The sequence below is a fragment of the Pectinophora gossypiella genome, chromosome 28 (assembly GCF_024362695.1).
Source record: "Pectinophora gossypiella chromosome 28, ilPecGoss1.1, whole genome shotgun sequence".
NCBI lineage: Eukaryota > Metazoa > Arthropoda > Insecta > Lepidoptera > Gelechiidae > Pectinophora > Pectinophora gossypiella.
Window position 1 is genome coordinate 2,644,993 of NC_065431.1, and position 22,104 is coordinate 2,667,096.

At 38.5% G+C, this 22,104-nt stretch overlaps 2 protein-coding genes across 4 annotated transcripts in view; one reads left to right on the forward strand and one right to left on the reverse strand.

Annotated features, from left to right (window-relative positions):
• The window catches only part of LOC126379130 (IQ and AAA domain-containing protein 1-like), a 45,380-nt gene that overhangs the window by 7,978 nt on the left and 15,298 nt on the right, over window positions 1-22,104 (forward strand). For all 3 annotated transcript variants that reach the window (XM_050027765.1, XM_050027766.1, XM_050027767.1), the window contains exons 2-12: window positions 8,535-8,714; window positions 10,477-10,652; window positions 11,758-11,860; window positions 13,520-13,627; window positions 13,859-14,000; window positions 15,556-15,634; window positions 16,133-16,258; window positions 17,165-17,279; window positions 17,842-17,987; window positions 19,030-19,180; window positions 20,677-20,844. In XM_050027765.1, the coding sequence (XP_049883722.1) occupies window positions 8,667-8,714; window positions 10,477-10,652; window positions 11,758-11,860; window positions 13,520-13,627; window positions 13,859-14,000; window positions 15,556-15,634; window positions 16,133-16,258; window positions 17,165-17,279; window positions 17,842-17,987; window positions 19,030-19,180; window positions 20,677-20,844 (1,362 nt within the window). In that variant the 5' untranslated portion in view covers window positions 8,535-8,666. The remainder of the gene's footprint in view (window positions 1-8,534; window positions 8,715-10,476; window positions 10,653-11,757; window positions 11,861-13,519; window positions 13,628-13,858; window positions 14,001-15,555; window positions 15,635-16,132; window positions 16,259-17,164; window positions 17,280-17,841; window positions 17,988-19,029; window positions 19,181-20,676; window positions 20,845-22,104) is intronic.
• On the reverse strand, window positions 4,330-6,416 carry LOC126379220 (glucose-1-phosphatase-like). The gene has a single exon (XM_050027910.1). It carries the CDS (start codon window positions 6,047-6,049, stop codon window positions 4,859-4,861), a length of 1,191 nt encoding a protein of 396 aa, XP_049883867.1. The 5' UTR covers window positions 6,050-6,416; the 3' UTR covers window positions 4,330-4,858.

Consider the following 22,104-nt stretch of genomic DNA (forward strand, 5'->3'; position numbering starts at 1 on the left):
ATTTATAAATAGCTCAAGTTTACAATGTTATCTGCCAAGATTGCCTTAATAATTGGTAGGTATTTATACTTACGTTATTCACCTTCATTTTTCGTCATTCGCCGTCTCATGTCGTTTCCAGGATTAGGACGTAATATACGACCCCGACGACCCGATTACTCTAGCCATAGAGGCAGCCAATCAACTCGCGACACCAAACACTTCAGGACCCCGATACCGACCCCGCCGGCGTGGTCGACGATTTCCCTAAATTAGCGCTTATCGCTATCGACCCACTAGGGTCGATTAATTCTTTCAAATACTTTTCCTCTCAGACGACGCCCTGAGCCGAGGTTCGCGCCCAACTGGGCACCCTCAGGCCTGTTGTCTTAAACGTTGTACCTAGTGATGGGCAGGGAAAGAAAAAATTGGGTGGGAAAGAAAAAATATCGGGAAAATATGGGAAAATAAAATAAACACCCGAAAAATTCCCGAATCATGGGAAAATATTTTTTATTTAATTGTTTTTAATCTTATTATTATTTGTATGTCGTTTCCATGTCTCGGGTCGGGTCTGTCATGGAGTCCCGGACTTTTGGAAGGCGTGCGTGGGGCCGAAGCCAACACGTAGAGGCCCCTTAAGACAATTTACTCTAAATGTGTTGTGACACCAACCGGCGATTATCCCTGTATGCACTATGGGAGTGCACCCAAAGACAATCCCTGGTTCGTGTAGGACTATTGCAGATTATGGGAACAAAAGGAACTGGGCTATTGGGTTGGGGGTTAGTGAACCTATATACTGGGGCTATGGGGGACTATGGCGCCTGCTCGACCAATGTTAATAACAGAGATACATTGGGCAGGCGGTTACTCGTCACTCACTGGTTGGGCCACCTATCTAGCCGACGCGACTGGACGGCAAGGCAGCAACATGGTTGTGAGCATCTCAGGGTGTCAAGAGGTGTACACCGCTTTCTGCGAGGCGGTTTACCCGCCTTACCAACTCGCGACTTATGCATCTTTCACTTCCACCCTGCGAGCGTATAGCTCTAACGCCCCACTCTGGCTGGCCAATGAAGTCAAGCCAGAGGTGAGAGTCCTGCGGCCCCCGCTAAGGTCCACTCCGGCCAGCCAGTACTGTCACCATCTTTGTTGCTCTTCTTTGGACTCTCTCTAGTAGTGCAATGTCCTTCCGATAGTAAAGTCTCCATATTTGAAACCCATGTTCTAACAGCGGTTTGACGTAAGTAAGTTTTGTAAAGCCTAAGAAACAATTCCGTATCTATATGATAAAAAGCTTTTCTAATTATGTATAAGAGGGAGTTATCCTTCTTAGTGATTCCAATAATGTGTTCGTCCCACTTTAGATTATGTGTTATCGTTATGCCAAGGTCTTTTTGTTTTTTAACACACTCGAGAGGTTTTGAGTCAATGGTGTAACTCAACGTGGGGTGGTTACTGCCAACATGCAACACAGTGCATTTGTCTACGTTTAATGTGATTAGCCAATCTCGGGTCCAAGCAATTACTCTATCAAGATCATCTTGGATTATATTATGGCTAATAAGTGGATTCCCTGTTATTTTCGTGTCATCTGCAAAGAGTGATATATCAGACATGATACCATGTTTAAGATCTGTAAGGTAGATACTGAATAAAATAGGTCCTAATACCGATCCCTGCGGCACACCGCTGAGGACTTTTCTGGGAACAGAGTATGATTCTCCGATGCGCACAGAGAATGTGCGATTTGACAGGAAGTCTTCAATCCACTTCACGACATTGCCTCTGATTCCAAAGGGCTCTAATTTAGCTATCAATGGTGTGACAGGAACTCGATCAAAAGCTTTTTCATAGTTCAAGTAAATAATATCTGTAGGTATTCGTGCCTCCCAATTTCTTGCACAAAACCATGTTGCTCCTCGATGATGACATTCTCTCGTGCCAAAAGCATCCTATATATCCTATAATATGTAGATATCTTTGCATGAAATTATTAAAATCGAACATTCCATTCAAAATATATTTCCAATTAGATCATCGGCTTTCCATACTTTGGCCGGAGCAAATTTGAAAGTGCCGGTCAGAGAAAAAAAATGTGTCAAACCTTTCGAGTAGATTGTTCTGAACATTTTTTACTATGACACCAGACGTGTATGACCATTAGTTTGGCTTTAATTGGATTTTAAAATTCTTGATTTCTCATTTATTTTGTATGAAAATAAAGTGCTTTGGGTAAAAAATGCGGTACGGCGGATTACAAAGGACCTTTAGAACATTTAATAATCTGGCGCAAAACATTTTTGACCGTTATCTTGACTTTTTATTCGTGTCTCTTTCCGTTTTGGTTTAAATGGGAAAAATGTCAGCCAGCGAAACAAAATAAGTCAAATCTTTTGGTAAACGACTTGAACGACGTATTTTTACTATACTACCAAATGTCGACTTTGGCTTTTATTGGACTTTTTAAAAAAACTTTTTTTTATACATTTTAACAATGACAACAAGCAGAGCTTTCCCAATGACTAGTTATTAGTGAGATAAATACTTTGTGTTTTTGTTTTGTATGTTGTTAGGTGAACTTCTATATTAATACTATCTGATTTTAGATATGACGTTGGCTGTAGTTTTTGCATTCGACTCAACGTTACGGCCTAAGTTTAGGTTGAATTATGGTATTGATTCACCTGGACTGTAAATGGTTACCACCCTCCAAAGATAAGCTTGCCATCTAGTGACGAAACTCGTATATTGGCATGACGTCTGAAGTATCTGTTAGGGAAAACAGGAGTCGGGTAGTTGTACTTTGCAAATATGCCTATCACAATGTCCTGGTGCTACTCGGCCGATAACATAGTAGGTACCTCTATCACCCCACTGTTTATTCCTTGTATACACTTTTCTTTAAAAAAAAATAGTTTCTTAAGCGTGTATCACCATCAGGTAAGGTAGTGGTCAAACGCAAACCTACTTTTCAAAAGACGACCACCATATTACGCCTTTAGCAAGATAGTTACATTATCACTAGATAAAACTTTTTTTGATTTTTGGAAAATCGAATTAAGTTCAAAATATTGGTCATAGTCGTTTAATGCCATAGTAATAAACATTCTGACGATCTTTTAAATAACGCGCCTGTTATATTTTATTTTTATACAAAATGAATCAAAAATCAAGTTTTTTTTTAAATCCAACAAAAGCCAAACTAATTAATGGTCATACACGTTTTTGTCATAGTGAATAATGTTTACAGGTATCTTCTCGATAGCTTTGACATGTGTTTTTTGCTGACTGGCACTTTTCACACAGAAACTATAACGTAAAGTCCAACAAAAGTCAAAATAATGGTCATAGACGTTTGGTGCCCTAATAATAAATGGTAAAATGGATAAGTTCTAACGGGATATACAAATATTGTTTCATGGCCGGCACTTCACATTTACACCAAAAATGTATGAAAATTCAGTTTTTTTTTAATTCGAATAAAACCGAAAATATTGACCCTACAGCTTTGGTGCCATAGTAATAAATGCTCAGACGGATAAGTTCTAAGGATATATACCATTATTGTTACTTGGCCGGCACTTTTGACTTCTGGGCCGAAATCCGATGATCTCCTTTAAGTATTTTAAGAGTTCATACGACACTACGACAGAAGATAAATTGGGCATAAGTAGGCATACATTATATTTAAATGGTCTTTGTTGGAAATCCTTACTTTTAATACAAATATATGCGATAAAAAATATTTTCCCTTGAAATGGGAATTTTTCGGGTTTTTTCCCTCAGAATTGGGAAAATTCCTAAAACGCGGGAATTTTCCGGGTAAGAACCCAACACTAGTTGTACCGGGTGAGAGCCTTCATCGCTCCCCATGTGTCCGGCCAAGTAGTTAATGCCATCTGCGGCAAATCTACAATAAGTCACGAAAAAAAATAGTTTCCAGGATATAATTTATTAATGGCAATATATCTATTTAAATACATACACACACATACATAAACTCACGCCTATTTCCCACCGGGGACGAGTATGTAGGTACATTGACCAAATTGGAGATGTCTTTAGAAAAGGTTCAGTACGATCTACTCTGAACCGGCGTGCGTGTATAAAACGATTGATGAATGTGGAGGAAGCAAGAGAAGTGTGTCAGGATTCAGGATCGAAGCTAATGGAATTCCAGTCTCAGTTTACACGGGTGGGGAATAGGCGTGAGTTTATCTACTTAGCAAATAGTAGGTACTTTTAATAAGTAAAAATAATACTCAATTTATACGAAAAAAAGAAATACTTTAATAAAAACTTTATAAAATTTTAAACACATCTACAATACTAAATGATAATGTACAAAATTACCTAAGCAACTATGTGAATCTAAAAATTTGTCACATAAATAAATATAGTCATATTTGTTCATTAATATTTGTTTTTCTCATAATAAGTAGTGTTCTAATTATTGTAAGACATACTTAGGTACAGTGGTGCTAATCCCCATAGGTGTCTACACACTATCTAATTTTATTTTTAGTTATACCTGTCATTTCCTTATCCGCCGATATAGAAAAGGACGGGTAATAGACAGGCATAAAATTTTTCGAACACACGTCAATTTTAGGCCTTTTTTGCCTATTTTGTTCACCCTGGTTTTTATTCATTCACTCATTCATTTTAAAATTAACAGTTGTCAATCATCCATCCCTTTCCTTTTCGGCGGATAAGAAAATATTGGGTATAACTTAAATTTAGAACGTTTCTGTAGGAATCTTGGCCATTTTGTTATTATTTCTTAAACAGCACATTCTCTTAAAACTTAACGTAACTAAGCTCTAAAGCTTTTACTTTACTAAATAATCATAATAGTAAAGTAATATTTATATCAACACTTATTTAATATTTTTACAAAATCTTTCCATAAACAGAAACCGTTAGAATCAATTTTACAATTTTCTAACTCTAACACCACATATTGTGGTGGATTTTTCAATGATAATTGTTCACCATTCCTCAATTGCATTCTAGATTGATAAACATAATTAATTTTCAATAAATCTCTTTTATTTGTTACGTCATACCATCTTTGAAAAACAATTTTTCCACCCACAGGAGTTATTTCTTCCTGATGAGGCAAAGTGTATGGTTTAAACCCAATACCATTTAAAACCGTATACATATTTGCATCATGACCCATAAGTAAAATCACTTTAGGCACCGAATCATTGTTTAAAAATATCTCAGACATATAGTCGACTAACGGTTTAGATATATCTTTAGCAATCAAAGATGTGTTGAAAATTACGTTGTGGTAACCTCTGCTTAGCTGCATAATTTTATCCCACTTTTTTACGTCAGATAATAAACCCCAAGCAACATTTTCAAATCCTTCGTAAAACTCCATAATAAAAGCATCTATCGCAGAGTTACTTATTTTTAATGGACCATTTATATTCGGTTTCAATCCTTGTTCAATATTGATTATCTTATTCAAATCCGTTATTAAGTCACATTTCTTCTCTTTCTTACAAATTTCTGAATTTTTATAATCTAAAATATTGGCAATGTCTTCATAAGAGCTGTTAAGTTGTAACGATTTCAATCGCTGTTGCATTTCTTCTATTGCAATTTGTATGAACACTGAAGTGTTATTGTGTATTACGGGGTTGAAAATAGGATCCATTTTGTCCGAATCGTTGTGGTGTACTGTTACATTGCAACCGGGAAAAGCTCCTTTAACAAACGCTTGTGCTGATGCTCTTGTCCTCTGCTTCACATTTGCATAAACATAAATTTCTTCTTTATTTGGGCAACGATTGGGCAAGAGCTTTTCTTCATTCAGCCAAGCAGAAAAATATGTGCCCATGTAACCTTCAAGGAGTGCACCTTTTTGAGTTAAATATCCACTTTTTTCTTTCCAACGAGGCCATGGTTTTGGTGTCATAATGCCTAAATTTTTAGCCAAGGGAGTCCTTACATTATGCCTACTTAGAATAACCACTTGTTTTAATACTTTTTCGTCACATTTTACACTTACAACAAAGAATATGACTAGAAGAACTACTTTTGCGTCCATTTTGGATAAATCTGTTGTGAATGGTAACTTACAACACTTATGAAATAGAATATATCACAATTTTCTACGTCGAACGACCACTAAACAAAAGTTATTATGCCATAAGTATATTAAGTAGAGAAAGCTGGGTTGTGTAATCAGCAAGTTTTATACATGATAAGCTAAAAATAAACACTATATTTCACAACTTAATTGGGGGCAACATAACCTATGCTTAGTTTTTAAAATAATTCATAAAACTAATAAAAATCGGTTCATACTTACAGTGAACAGCATTTAAATTATACAAAATCGTCATATTTAGATCTTATTCGTAGAAAAACATACATTCTGCAAAAAATATACAGAAAACAGCTGATATAGTAAACAACACCTTTTTTTTTAAATGTCAAAGTTGTCGAACATCAATGTTTTAATTTCTTTAAGCACGCAAAGAGCTTCAGCTCATAGAGCCTCGTCTGACAATAATCAAAATGAGATATTCAATTTGCAGTTGTTTTTTTATTTATTTATCTAGCTTATCTATCTATTTTCGCGGTGAATTTCAACTTAATATCTAAAGATATAAATAAGTATTGCATTAAAATACAGAGTCACACATCCCTCAAAGACAACTTGCCTCTTTGCAGCACAATGATTTTCCACATAATTCAAAAATCATATTAAAAAATATCTTTATTACAATGTAATATTTCTGATATCATTTACACTTTGAATCGTCCATTTTTACCATCGCGTAGCATCTCTACTTGGTCTGTGATTTTTATATAACGACCTATAACGACCGTCTCATTTGCCTAAAACATTTTCTAAGGAGTTTGCAGGTATAACAACTATTTTCACCTCATTTTCACGCTATTCGTACCGAATCCCTGACAGAAGAAAGATGTCAAAATAACGAAGGGAAAATTACCTGTTATGCTAAATTTTAATCAGTGTATTTTCTAAATTACAGTAGGAATACATTCAAAATTCCTGTTGTGGAGTAGCTATGTAATTTATTAACCAAACAATTACCAAAATTGTTTAAGTACGTAGAATTACACGTAGAAAACGAACCGAATAATGTAATATTTATCCTGTTAAGTATAGTTCAGACTACCTGCTATAAAACTTACAGTAATAAAGATCTACTTACTAAGTTTCACAAAATGGTAAGTAAAAACTGGTTTGTCCACACGTCTTGGTATCTACGAGTATCTACCAGCCCTTAGTCAAAAGTCCTTAAAGTACCTACAGAAGACGAAGGCTCTCCCTAAATAATAAAAATTAATAGTGGTACCTATGTGGTGTGGTGGTGGGTGTGGTGGTGGTAGGTTTTGGCGGGAAGAAGAGAGGAATGGCGATTACTCCACCGACAAGAGCTCAGCTCAGCAGCTGAGTGAGAGAGAGAGAGAGAGTGGTATTATCTACTAGCTACCCCGTTCCCCTTCTCAACCCCTTAGGGGATGAATTTTGGGATGAAATCCATCATATGGTCTTCCCTAAGTCTCAAAGTATCTCCGTACCAAATTTCATCTACTTAAATGGGTTCAGCGGCTTAAGCGCGAAGCTATTACTAGGGGGTTAAAAACGCCACATCGAATCATTATCATTATCCCGTTTTTCACAGGGTCCGCATACCTAACCAGATTTGACAGGTCTGGTTTTTTTTACAGAAGGGACTGCCTGTCTTACCTTCCAACCCGCGAAGGGAAAACCAGCCTAATACAGATTAGGTGACATACCTCCGAAAATGCATTTCTCGGGAATGTGGATTTCCTCCCGATGATTTCCTTCACCGCTGAGCAAGTGATAATAATTTATGATCCAAACATGAATTGGTTTAGGCCTCTGCTGGATTCGAACCTGCGACCTCAAAGTGAGAGACAAGCGTTCTACCAACTGGGCTACCACGGCTTGGCCATATGGAATCAATTCGTCAAAAAAAAAGCAATATTGCAATTTGACATTTGCGCATATAAAAATCAGCACGTTAAAGTGTTGCTTCGATGTGGCGTTTTTAACCCCCCTGTTCTTTGACATCATCATCATCATCATCAGCCCATTAACGTCCCCACTGCTGGGGCACGGGCCTTTCCTATGGATGGATAGGGAGATCGGGCCTTAAACCACCACGCGGGCCCAGTGCAGATTGGTGGTTATTAACGACTGTTAATGCAGCCGGGACCAACGGCTTAACGTGCCTTCCGAAACACGGAGCAGCTCGAGATGAAAACTTTTTTTTTGTGGTCACCCATCCGGCCTTCGCGAAAGTTGCTTAACTTCAACAATCGGAGACCGAGCGCGTTTACCGCTGCGCCACCGAGCTCCTCACATATCTTCACAGAGTTCTTTGACATACCTATCTAGATACAAATAATGTAGGCTAACGAACAGGGTGCGTGCCGCGGTGGTCTTTTTTTTTTAAATATTAAAATTGAATTAAGAAACCAAATAACAGAGTATGTAGGAATACCTAAATACCTATTTCGCTTTCTCCCAGGGTAAGAAAGATGGGCGTCGTCAGCCACCGAACCAGAAAATTCATAAAGAGCGGGTTATAGACATCCCACTGCCGTTCAGATACCCTATACACTTGGATAACCCCATCGAGGGTCACCAGAAGTGGCTGCGGATGCTGAAGAGGGCCGAGACCCTGGTCGAGGATGACTTCGATCTTCAGGTAGAGTAGAACAGCGATTCTCAAGTGTACCTACGAGTGGAACCTACTCCTTAGAAAAAAAATATACTTTACTAAGCACACAGGACACGTAGTACAGAAACAAGCAAAAATAAGGATGGGCTCAACAGGCGGCCTTATTGCTGAAGCAGCAATTTCTTCCCGGCAACCTTTGGATACAAGGAAAATGTGATCATGGTTTATAAAGACGGGCGAACGCAAATTACATTACACGCATTAATTTAAAAAAAAAATGGTATCTTTAAAATAAGTACTTCTGAAAGCTTTCGTTTTTAATTAAATTACAATAGCTCTGATTCCTGCCACCTGACACCTCCTAATTTTATTTTGAGTTATACCTGTCATTTTAATATTCCGAAAAATGGCCGTCCTATTTAAAGAACAAAAGTGCAGTCACTGAGCCCAGCGAATTATTTGTAAACAGTGGAGAAATTATGAACCATTAGTTGTCATAATAGGCTAGTTTCCAACTAGTCAAATCAGTTACTTTTTACTAAACGTCAAAACACGAAATTACTATGGAATTTGTATGAAAAAGCACTCTGTGACGTCATAGAAAAACGTGACAAAATGTCGGACTTATTATTACGTTTTTCTTGATTAAAATTCATAAATAAGTTTAATAGAAAAAAGAAAATGTTTTTCGTTAGTTTTAGATGTGTCTTTATTTAGTAATCAGAATTTCATAATTTATCTTGAACCTAGTACACGACCCTATTATAAAATTTATGTTTTTGTAGGTGTTTTTGGTCTATTACAGAAACGACATGTAACCAGGAGGTCTTAAGTGCAACCAGTTAATTTATTACTTTGCAAGAAACTGATTGGACTTTTGCAGCTTATCGTACCTTTGGATTGTGTAGATTTAGAACTATGTTTTTACAGCTTCACGGAACCACAGACATTGGTGCTAATTCCTGCGGATACCATCTTATTTTGTTTTAAGTTATACTATACCTGTCATTTTCTTATCCGTTGAAAAAGAAAGGGACGGGTAATCGACAGGCATACAATTTATGGAATAGGTACCTACTTACACGTCAATTTTAGGCAGAAATCTAAAACAACCGTCTAAAAAATTTACATCGGCAAATAACCCGACAGAATTAAGTAGAAAGCACGTGAAACGGATTTCATACCAGCGAGATGCCTATTTTATTGGCATGGGTTACCTATTCATTCATTTTAAAGTTAACTTGTTGACAATCATTCGTCCCTTTCCTTTTCGGCGGATAAGAAAATGACGGGTATAACTTAATATAAAATTAGGAAGTGTCTGCAGGAATCGGGGCCATTATTAATATTAGCATAAGGTGTTAATTTCAACTTGATACCTCCACGGGTTCCCGTGAAATACGGTCTTGACAGACGGACTGAGAAAGAAGTGATCCTTTAAAAGAATAATTGAATTTGAATATATACACCATTAACACAAATGTTTATGAAATACGATGATCGTGCATCACCCAACAGGGTCCACATAATATCAGCGTCGTGGTTCACGCCGCGACTTGTGCTGACTGAGGCACTTTTATCTCAGAACGTCCACCACCACCTTATGGTCATTTCGACAAACATCCGTCTTGCTTTTTTGTAATTGTTTTAGTGGAAATTTGATATGATGTTGTTGTCTTTTTTTGTGTGTGGCGTCCTTTTATAATAAACTTTTTCTGTTCTATTCTATTCTAAAAGTTTCGTTTTCCTTTTTGAGGTTGGGAACCCTAACAAAAAGTTGTTTGTCCAGAAAAAAGCGCGGAAAGGCCTCCGAATGAAGGACCGGAGAGTACCGCCTGAGGTGATCGGGAGGATGTACGCCCAGTACTGCGAGCTGATCAACAGTATGTACGATGCATACCTCAACAACGTGCAGCTGCAGCGCCTACCCTACATCCAGGAGATCATCACCGTGTTCATGAAGCGGTGAGGATTACACTGGCCTGCTTTTTTGACGTGACTTATTGTAGATTTGCCGCAGATGGCATTAACGACTCGGCCGGACAAATGGGGAGCGCTGAAGGCTCTCTAAGTTCTGTCATCGATCTAAACTGGCAGCAAGTAATCTGATTAATTGGAAGGTTATTTAGGTTAGGTATTAGTAAAATTATTAGTGTTTTTTAGCAGATAAGTATAAATGTGTGGTTAACTGTCTGGGAACTGATATTAGGCAGCCAAATTGTTAAAATAATATTAAGTATACATAAAAATAAAAATAAAATAAAATAAAATAAGCCTTTATTGCTGTTACTTATGTTACTTACATTGTACATCTAATTGCCAATACTTTATAAAAATAAACTAAATCTGTTGCTTAATTAACTGTATCGGCGAACGGTTGATGATTTGCGACAGCTTGTCTTTCGACAAAGGCCTCCTCTAAAGATTTCCATCTGGTTCTATCCCTTGCTATTCGGGTCCATAATGGTCCCGCCACTTTTTTGATATCGTCTTCCCACCTTGTCATCTGTCTACCTCTACTTCTTTTAGCATTTCTTGGGTACCATTCTGTTATTAATTTGGTCCATTTCGGTATACATAATAATATGTATATTTAAAGAACGTCCAAGGGCCCTACGCTGAGGTATAATATTGTAAGTTTGGTAAGTAATATGGCAAAATTAAATAGCAATATTGCTTTTTCAGCCTCCGTGGTCTAGTGGTTAGAGCTTTAGACTGACGATCTGGAGGTCCGGGTTCGATTCCCGATGGGCACATAGTCGAAATCACTTTGTGAGACTGTCCATTGTTTGGTAAGGACTTTTCAGGCTTGAATCACCTGATTGTCCGAAAAAGTAAGATGATGCCGTGCTTCGGAGGGCACGTTAAGCCGTTGGTCCCGGCTATTAGCCGTAAAAACACCTCCACCAACCCGCATTGGAGCAGCGTGGTGGAGTATGCTCCATACCCCCTCCGGTTGATTGAGGGGACGCAGCAGTGGGACGCATATAGGCTGTTTATGTATGTTATTGCTTTTTCAGATCAATTGATTTAATGCTTCTTTTTAACCTTTCCAGTGTGTTGATTGCAGAATGTACGAGTTACGTAACGAGTTGGTCCACCTGATAGTGAATGATTACATCTACGTTGACAGCGCTCTGCAGCAACTCATGAAGACGCCGTTTGATATCCAGGTAAACTTAAAAAAAAGTACAAAAATAATATTTGAGCCTTGTCGCCGTCTATAATAGTTGAGCTTGAGCCAACTGTGTGTGTTTTTAAATACACATCATCATCATCATCAGCCCATTAACGTCCCCACTGCTGGGGCACGGGCCTTCCCTATGGATGGATAGGGAGATCGGGCCTTAAACCATCACGCGGGCCCAGTGCGGATTGGTGGTTATTAGCGACTGCTAATTCAGCCGGGACCAACGGCTTAACGTGCCTTCCGAAGCACGGAGGAGCTCGAGATGAAAACTTTTTTTTGTGGTCACCCATCCTATGACCGGCCTTTGCGAAAGTTGCTTAACTTCAACAATCGCAGACCGAGCGCGCTTACCGCTGCGCTACCGAGCTCCTCAAATAAAAATAAAAATACACATAACAAAATATAAACAACTTATATACGTCCCGCTGTTGGGCACAGGCCCGCCCTCGGTCAACCGGAGGGAGTATGGAGCATACTTCGCCACTGCGGGTTGGTGGAGGTATTTGGGCTAGTAACCCGGGACAAACAGCTTAACGTGCCATCCGAAGCACGGAATTATCTTAATTTTTCAGTCAATCAGACGATTTCAAGCCTGCAATGTCTTTACCAAACAAAGGATAGTCTCACAAAGTGATTTCGACAATGTTCTGTTATGGTAGCAATGTCACATCACTGGTGTTGGTTGTGTTGTGTGTGACGCATACCTATTACTTTAACCTCTTATTTCCCAATGACGCCTTTTGGCGTTCGGAATTTGCGGAATTTTTTCGCACCGCTTACCGTGAACGCCGAAAGGCGTTCAGGTGACCGCAGCAGATATTTTAGTTTATTACAATTACAATAAGGAACAAAGTGGCATAAATTATATATGAATGGATGCAGAATGAAATGACCTATCCATAGACAATAACACTTTTACTGTTGCCATATAAAAATATAAAATATTACCATTCAAAACTTGCCGTGCTGAAGGCGAATGGTTTTTCACGACTACCTTCATACGAATATCTTTAATTTCTACAAAGCAAAGGTATATTGTAATTGATATTATTGGAAAGCTTATTTTATGAACTTGATCGTGAAATAAAATGTAAGACATAAATATAAACATTTTATTCGTAGTACCAAATTAAGAAAAGACTATAGTGTCTACGATTGTCTACGGCCTCTCTGTGACATGTAATGGCGTAGGGTGTGTTGCGTAAATAAATTAAACTCCTCTCATTTACTAAAGTGTATTCTATTTTCTTCCTCTGACCCATAACCCCGAACATGTTCCAATCGGGAATCGAACCTGAACCTCCAGAACGTGAGCTAACTCTCTAATCACTAGACCACGGAAGCTGTTAAAACAATTTTTCTTTGCCTATTTTTGCTCGATATTACTATATGAAAATTTGTGTAAGTACCTACTGTTGTTTACCTAGTCGATGGTACAATCATGAGCAATATCATGTACCCACTTTAGAACCCTGTCGCACTATCATATTTGACATTTAATGAGACTTAAGGTTTAATTTGTCAAAAAAGTTAATTTGACATGGTTTCAAAGTGTACATATTAGTACTCGTGGCCGTAACCCTTCGTGCGCGAGTCCGACTGGCACTTGGCCGGTTTTAAACATAGTTTTTTTATGTTTTAGATAGTAGTCCCATACCACTTCCCGATGGAAGCGCGCCCAGACTCCGTGGAACAAATCCTGCAGAAGATGTGGGCTCAGTCCGTGAGACGGCTGAGGAAACCTTCAAAGGTATGCCTCAGTTATGTATTCTTCTTCTATCGTGTGACTTGTGAGGTGGATTACTAACCTCATCAACCCTGGGGTCAGGGTTATTATTGAGCCGCCAAAGGCCCCTAACATGGCTTATGTAACGACATAGCTGAAGTAGTAACCAGGACCAACGGCTTAACGTGCCTTCCGAAGCACGGATCATCTTACTTTATTGGACAACCAGGTGATATATTATTTCAATCATGCCAGCCTAAAGAAAACGTACCGACCACGTCTTCGAGCCAGATGGCAAGCAGTGCTGGCAGTGGGCTGTTCGAGTCACCAGACAGGACTGAGACCAGGGAGGACCAGGGAGCAGTGGAAGAGGAGGTCGAGGAGGAAGAAGAAGAGAGTGAGTTGTGATGTTCTTATCATCATCATCTGCCAACGACCTCCGTGGTCCATTGGGTTCACAAAAATTGATAGGGACATATCACAAAAATTACTAAACGTCAAAACACGAAATTACTTTAAAAAAAAAATACTATGGAATTTGTAAAAAGCAACATAGAAAAACGTGACAAAATGTCGCACTTATTATTAGATTTCTCTTTATTAAAATTTGTAAATAAATTTAATACTTACTTACTTAGCAAAAAGAAAACGTTTTTGTCAGCTTTAGATCTGTCTTTATTTAGTAAATCAGAATTTCATAATTTATCTTTGACCTAGGAAACTACATATTGAGGGACATTCCAATCGGCGTTTCCCAAAAACACGATAGATGGCGTTGTTAAGTTTTTTCTTCGTTTAAACTTCTAATTTCATGGATAACAGACATATGCATCTTTATCTTTGTTTTTAGGTATAAATGATGACGTTTATTTTATTACACCAAAGTAAGTACACTTAGCAATTAAGTAGCAACATCATTTTATACATCATCATCAGCCCATTAACGTCCCCACTGCTGGGGCACGGGCCTTCCCTATGGATGGATAGGGAGATCGGGCCTTAAACCATCACGCGGACCCAGTGCGGATTGATGGTTATTAACGACTGCTAATGCAGCCGGGACCAACGGCTTAACGTGCCTTCCGAAGCACGGAGGAGCTCGAGATGAAAACATTTTATTTTTTAATATCTTTTTTTTGTTGCTTGATATCCAAATATCAAGCAACAATTAGTTTTATATATGCTTCTGCCATTACATTACATTTTTGAATACCTAATTATAATTATATTATGTACCCGAGCAATGAAAAAATAGGTAATTATCGCGTTAAAAGTAAACAATGCCATCTATCGTGTGTTTGGGGAACGTCGATTGGAATGTCCCTCATTGACCTTTGATAGACAAGATTGGAGAATGATACACCGACAAGAGCGTGGCTCCTGAATTAATGATGATTGACAATATAATATACAGGCTGTTAGTGACATCGTAACGAATACTCAGGGGGATGATTCAGACCATGATTCTGAGTTAATATCAAGTGGAATTTTTCGTCGCAAAATTCATGATTTTGTTTTAGTTTTTTTTTTAATTATTTTCAATTCTATACTTTTGCGATGGAAAATTCCACTTGATATTAACTCAGAATAATCAGCTGAATCATCCCCCTTAGTATTCGTTACGATGTCACTTACACCCCGCACAAGTACATACGGTAGCCATACAAGTAGGTATGGGTGTTAGTGACGACACCGTAACGAATACTGAGGGGGATAGTTCATACCATGATTCTGAGTTGATATCAAGTGGAATTTTCAGTCTGAATATTCATGAAAATTTTTGTATATTTTTTTAAATTATTTTCAGTTTCATACTTTTGCAACGGAAAATTCCACTTGATATCACCTCAGAATCTTGGCCTCAATCGCCTCTCAAATGTTTCGTTACGATGTCATTAACACCCTGTATAATGTACACGTTTGCGCTATAATCTGTTCTTCCCTGCTTTCAGCTCCTGAACCGAGTGTCCATACAATGGTTACTGAGGACTACATTCAAGCTTGTATGATACAGAAGTACGAGAGATACAGGTATGTCCTCATCATCATCATTAGCCACAACATCTTGTTCAAATATCTTATTCCATTACTTACAAAACTTGATATCAAGTGGAATTTCCTGTCGGAAAATGTTTGTTTTTTTTTTCTCATTATTTACATACTTTTGCAACGAAATTTTGCACTTGATATCAAGTCAGAATTATAGTCTCAATCTCAATCATCCTTCAAAGTTTTCGTTACAATGTCACTAACATAACATAACAAATACTTTATTGCACAAACAGGAAAATGCTAAATACAAAACAAAAGAGAAATAGAACGAGTACAATAGGCGGCCTTATTGCTAAGTAGCAATCTCTTCCAGGCAACCTTTAATTATAGGAGATATTTAATATTATACAATATAGCGGGATAGTCCCGCAAGGGAATACTAAATACGTATAAAAACGAATGAACGAACGATGTATTTTATACCTAAGTAATCAAGGGTTGGGGTTTTCCACTTATTTAACTTCGATTTCTTTTCAGACAATATTATCTAAGGGCGTTTGCATCGAAATGCGCAACGTACAGAACATACTTTGCTCCCAAGACTACACCACCATCTAAGGAGAGGATGGAAAGAGCAGTGCAGTTCATTCAAAGATATTATAGGTAAGAGCAAGACAGACGTTTTTGGAATTAGCGTTCTAACATAAATAGATCAGATTGTGGCGAACCCAACTAGTTAACCAGCTGGTTCCGCCCATAACCAATAGATGGCGCACATCTTTGAATGCGGTCCTAAAACGCGCTAACGAAGTTTGCACAACAGGACGCATAACAAACAAATTTATGTTTGATGTTGTATAACGGGTGTAAGTGACATCGTAACGAAAACTGTGAGGGTTCATCTAGACCATGATTCTGAGTTGATATCAAGTGGAAACTGTCGCAAAATTCATGATTTTTTTTTGTGTTTTATTAAATTATTTTCCGTTCCATACTTTTGCGACGGAAAATTCCACTTGATATTCTCAGAATCGTCCCCCTTAGTTTTCGTTACGATGTCACTAACACCCTGTATTGTACGATGACAGCACTGTAGATTATAAACATTTTTGTATGATAAATTTAGATACCTAAGCAATGTTGGCGTAAGAGTCGACTAGTGTGTTGGCCAGCTAGTTCCGCCCAAATGCAACAGATGGCGCCACATTGAAAAAAGGGAGGAATGACAACAGTGGACAAAGACAATATTTCTATATTGTGTTAAGTTTACACGGTTATTATCATAATTAAAACACATAATAACGGGTTCTTACCGCGTAATATTTATATTTAATATTTCTACATTTATAAAAAAAACTTTAACCTCCTAAGACCGAATGTTCTTTATAAATCCAAACCCCATTGTTTAACTATTGTGTCTGGAAATCTCGGTCTTAAGAGGATATATATTACCAATCTATGGTTTTATAAGCCAGAAGCTAGGTTTGATGCATACACGGTCAATTTTTGGGTGTGTATTTGTTTGTTTTTAGCTAGTTGCTAATTGTATTTTATCTATCCATCGTTCAGGTTTTACATGGAGATAAAGAGGCGACGGGTTTTAGAACACAAGAGGAATGTCTTACTGGGACTTGTACCCGATGTTGAAATAAGACCTATGAAGTTTAAAGAAGAAAACAATAAGGTAGACGTACACATAATAATTATAAAATCTTCTATCGTGAAGTGGATTACCAACCCCATCAACCCTGGTTTCAAGGTTACTACTGAGCTACCATAGGCCCTTGACATGACTCATGTAACGACTACGTACTTACATCAGTAAGTAATAACCGGGACTTGACTTTTGGACAATCAGGTGATCAGCCTGTAATGTCCTAACCAAACTAGGGATCACATAAAGCGATTTTTGTGATTTGTCCTCCTCCGGATCGTGAGCACAACGCTCAACCACTGGACCACGGAGGTCGTTACAAAAACAAAATTATTTTCGAATTCATGTTTGGATCGTAAATTTTTATCATCTGCTCAGCGGTGAAGGAAAACATCGTGAGGAAACCCACAATCCCGAGAAATGCAATTTCGGAGGTATGTGACCTAACCTGTATTGGGTTGGTTTTCCCTTCGCGGGTTGGAAGGTAAGACAGGCAGTCGCTTCTGTAAAAAACCGGACCTGTCAAATCATCAGGTTAGGTAGGGGTATGATGTATTTTCGTGCAATAATTAAAGTAATATTATTATAATAGTTATACGAAAAAAGGCGCCAAATGAGAATAAACTTGAATAAGAAACTGCAGCTTCAAGTTGAGAAGGAGAATCTCAAACTCATATACAAGAAAGGAGAACAAATTGAAGACATCACAGTACAAATTATGGAGTGGTTTATGGAATGGTAAGTATATAATGTACATCCTTAACAGCCTCTGTGGTTAGAGCGTTAGGCTCACGATCTGGAGGTCCGGGTTCGATTTCCGATGGGGACATTGCCGAATTCACTTTGTGAGATTGTCGTTTGTTTGATAAGGACATTACAGGCTCGAATTACCTAATAATAATAGTCTGAAAAAATAAGTTGATTCCGTGCTTCGGAGGGCACGTTAAGCCGTTGGTCCCGACTATTAGTCGTAAAAATACCTCCACCAACCCACAGTGGAGCAGCGTGGTGGAGTATGCTCCATACTCCCTCCGGTTGATTGAGGAGAGGCCTGTGCCCAACAGTGGGACATATATAGGCTATTTATAATGTACATCCATAACAAGATGAAATAAGTACCCACGCCTCACCGAGCTTTCTGTTAGACCAACGCGATAGGTGATGAGCCGTACGTATCGCCGAAATCATAATCATTTATTTAATAGAAAAAAGAAAAATTGTTTTTCGTTACTTTTAGATCTGTCTTTATCTAGTAATCATTTCCTAATTTATCTTGAACCTCTGTACACGACCCAATTACCTAACCTGTCTTCTTCTTCTTTGCGAGTCGATGGCGATCGATATTAAATTTTTGCTGACCAATAATTGGCCACGCTTACGGCATTGTCAGTGGCTTCGTGAAGATCTTAAATAGTGCAGGTGTTAGGTCATTTAGGACAGCATAAAAGGTGAGCCAAAGTTTGTGGTGATACTCCACACTCACACTCATCGACAACATAACCTAATCTAACCTAACCTGTGACAACCTGTTTTACAAAGATTCTGTTTACCTCGTAGCAGAAGCTATCCATTTTCATGTCGGAGCCCAATTTTTCGCGGAGGAATGGTGTGGGGGTTCGCCGCCGGACTTGGCACATTTTGATATTCACCCTTATAATAGATTGTAGTACATGTTAAGGATCGATGGAGCTGGCATGTTTTAAAAACAAAAGTTCCTAAAAATAAAGAGAAAAAAAAAAGATTATGTTTAAAGAAACGTTTCTCTGATATCCGTTCACAGGTATTACGGATACGGCTTCTTCCCCCAATACCCCTTCGAACCCGAGGGGGGAACCCTGATGGTCATCAGGGGGCAATACCAGACGATAGACGAGAGAATAGAAGAAGATGAGAAGATAAAAGCTGCCACTAAAGGGAAGACTAAGGAACAGGTTGGTTTGATTCATTTGTGTCCCCGAAGGGCACGTTAAGCCTGAGCCCCGGCCATTATAGGTACAAGGTGGATGATGGCTGCAGAGAGTATGGGCTTCACAGATAAACACTGTATTGTCTCTTAGGCGATTCACTTAGAACGCGAGAATTTGCCTTTCAACTGTTTTAAGACAGTAGTTAAACAAAAACTTTACAAAAAAGGTTATTATAAAGTTAGTGATTATTTAGAAGATATGAATGCATGGGATTAACTGTCTGAGAACTGATATTAGGCAGCTAAATTACTCAATTGTATAGCAATATTTTATTTTTATTTTTTTAAAGAACGTCTAGGGCCCTGTGCCGAGGTTTTTCTTGCAGCTTCTTTTCCCCGGCTATACAGGTTGTGAGAAGCTGCAGTAGTTTAAGGCGGATGAGACGTTCGTTATGTAAAAATTGACGATTCAAAGTGTAACTATGTTACCTACATTTGAATTTGAATTCTCACACTGTTCCGCATGATCTCTATACAAAAGGGGATTCTTACAAGCAACGGAAGAACACGCATCCACGCGCTACGCTGCATCATGCGGGGCAGTGTCTTGAAGCAGACGTGAAACGCGATATCGAAGTTTACACAGCAACACGCATATACAGGGTGTTAGTGACATCGTAACGAATACTCAGGGGGATGATTTAGATCAAGATTCTGAGTTAATATCAAGTGGAATTTTTCGTCGCAAAATTCATGATTTTTTTTAGTTTTTTTTTTAATTATTTTCAATTCTATAATTTTGCGATGAAAAATTCCACTTGATATTAACTCAGAATATTCAGCTGAATCATCCCCCTCAGTATTCGTTACGATGTCACTTACACCCCACACAAGTACATAGGGTAGCCATACAAGTAGGTATGGGTGTTAGTGACACCGTAACGAATACTGAGGGGGATGGTTCAGACTATGATTCTGAGTTGATATCAAGTGGTATTTTCAGTCTGAATATTCCTGAAATTTTTTGTGTTTTTTTTTAATTATTTTCAATTCCATACTTTTGCGACGGAAAATTCCACTTGATATCATCTCAGAATCATGGCCTCAATCATCCCTCAAAGTTTTCGTTACGATGTCACTAACACCCTGTATTATACAACTTCCAACATGACACCGTTGGATCGTCGATCCCTAGGCACACTACCAACTTGTGGCTAGCGGTACTATGCTCTGTTTAGTACCTTGAAACCATCCTTTGGCAGCAGCACAAACTCGCCGCCAAATACTTAAAAAAAACATTGTATTCCCTAGTTTGGTTAGGATATTGCAAGCTCACCCGATTGTCCAGTGACCAGCAGCGGGACGTATATAGGTAGTTGGTTGGTTGGTAGGTTGGTGGTGGTTGGTTGGTGGTTGGTTGGTAGTTATAGGTAGGTAGGTGGGTGGGTGGTGTGGTGTCCTAAATAATAAATGTTTATTTCTTTCTTTTAGTTTATATTATGTCTTCTTTTTAAATGACAGTTGAAACAAGAGAAACAGCAAGCCAAGATGGAGGCTGCAATGAAAGCAGAGATAGCTGAAGAGAAGAAGAAGAAGGAGGCGTTAGCGCTGTTCAAGGCTCGGTGCAACCCAGATGGAGACCCGGGGTACGAGCTGGTACAATCTGAGCTCCACACGGAACTGACTGATGTTAGTATAAACAATAATAGTGAAAAAATACAATGATAAACGTCTCGGGCCTCGTAGACGTTCGCAATAAACCTCACTCAGTATAAGCATTCGAAAGTAAGATGTACGGTCACGAGCTCAGCGCTTATCGCTATCGACCCACTAGGGTCGATTAATTCTTTCAAATATTTTTCCTCTCAGACGACGCCCTGAGCCGAGGTTCGCGCCCAACTGGGCACCCTCAGGCCTGTTGTCTTAAACGTTGTACCGGGTGAGAGCCTTCAGCGCTCCCCATTTGTCCGGTCAAGTAGTTAATGCCATCTGCGGCAAATCTACAATAAGTCACGTCAAAAAAAAAGGTCACGAGCATTAATATGTATACACTTTGGTACCATGTCACATTAACTTTTTTGACAAATTGAACTGTAAGTCTCACTAAATGTCAAATATGTCAGTGCGACAGAGTCCTAAAGCGGGTACATGATATTGCTCATGACTGTACACAGGGTGTCAGTGACATCGTAACGAAAACTTTGAGAGACGATTCAGACCATTATTCTCTGAGTTGATGTCAAGTGGAAGTTTCCGTCGCAAAAGTATGGAACTGGAATTAATTTAAAAAAACACATTTCATGAATTTTCTGTCAGGAAATTCCACTTGATATCTACTCAGAATCATGGTCAGAATCATCCCCCTCAGTATTTGTTACGATGTTACTAACACCCTATCTACTTGTATGGATACTTGTATGTAGGTACTTGTACAGGGTGTAAGTGACATCGTAACAAATACTGAAGGGGATGATTCAGATCATTATTCTGAGTTAATATCAAGTGGAATTTTCCATCGCAAGAGCACGACTTGAAAATTATTTAAAAAAATACTTAAACTTTTCGATGGAAAATTACTCAGAATCATGGTCTGAATCATCCCCCTCAGTAATCGTTACGATGTCACTAGCAACCTGTATGCATCACGCTGTAAAAACTGCGTTAGCGCGTTTCAGGGCTGATATGCGCCATCTGTTGAAAGTGGGCGGAACTAGCTGGTAAAGTAGTTAGGTCCGCCATATCGCCTAAAGTTCTTACTTCAAGCTCCATACTTATTACTGAATGCCGTGTACGGTCACGAGTACTAATATGTAACACCTTGAAACCATGTCACATTAACTTTTTTGACAAATTAAACCGTAAGTCTCAATAAATGTCAAGTATGACAGTTCGACAGAGGAGCTCGGTGACGCAACGGTTAACGCGCTCGGTCTGCGATTGTTGAAGTAA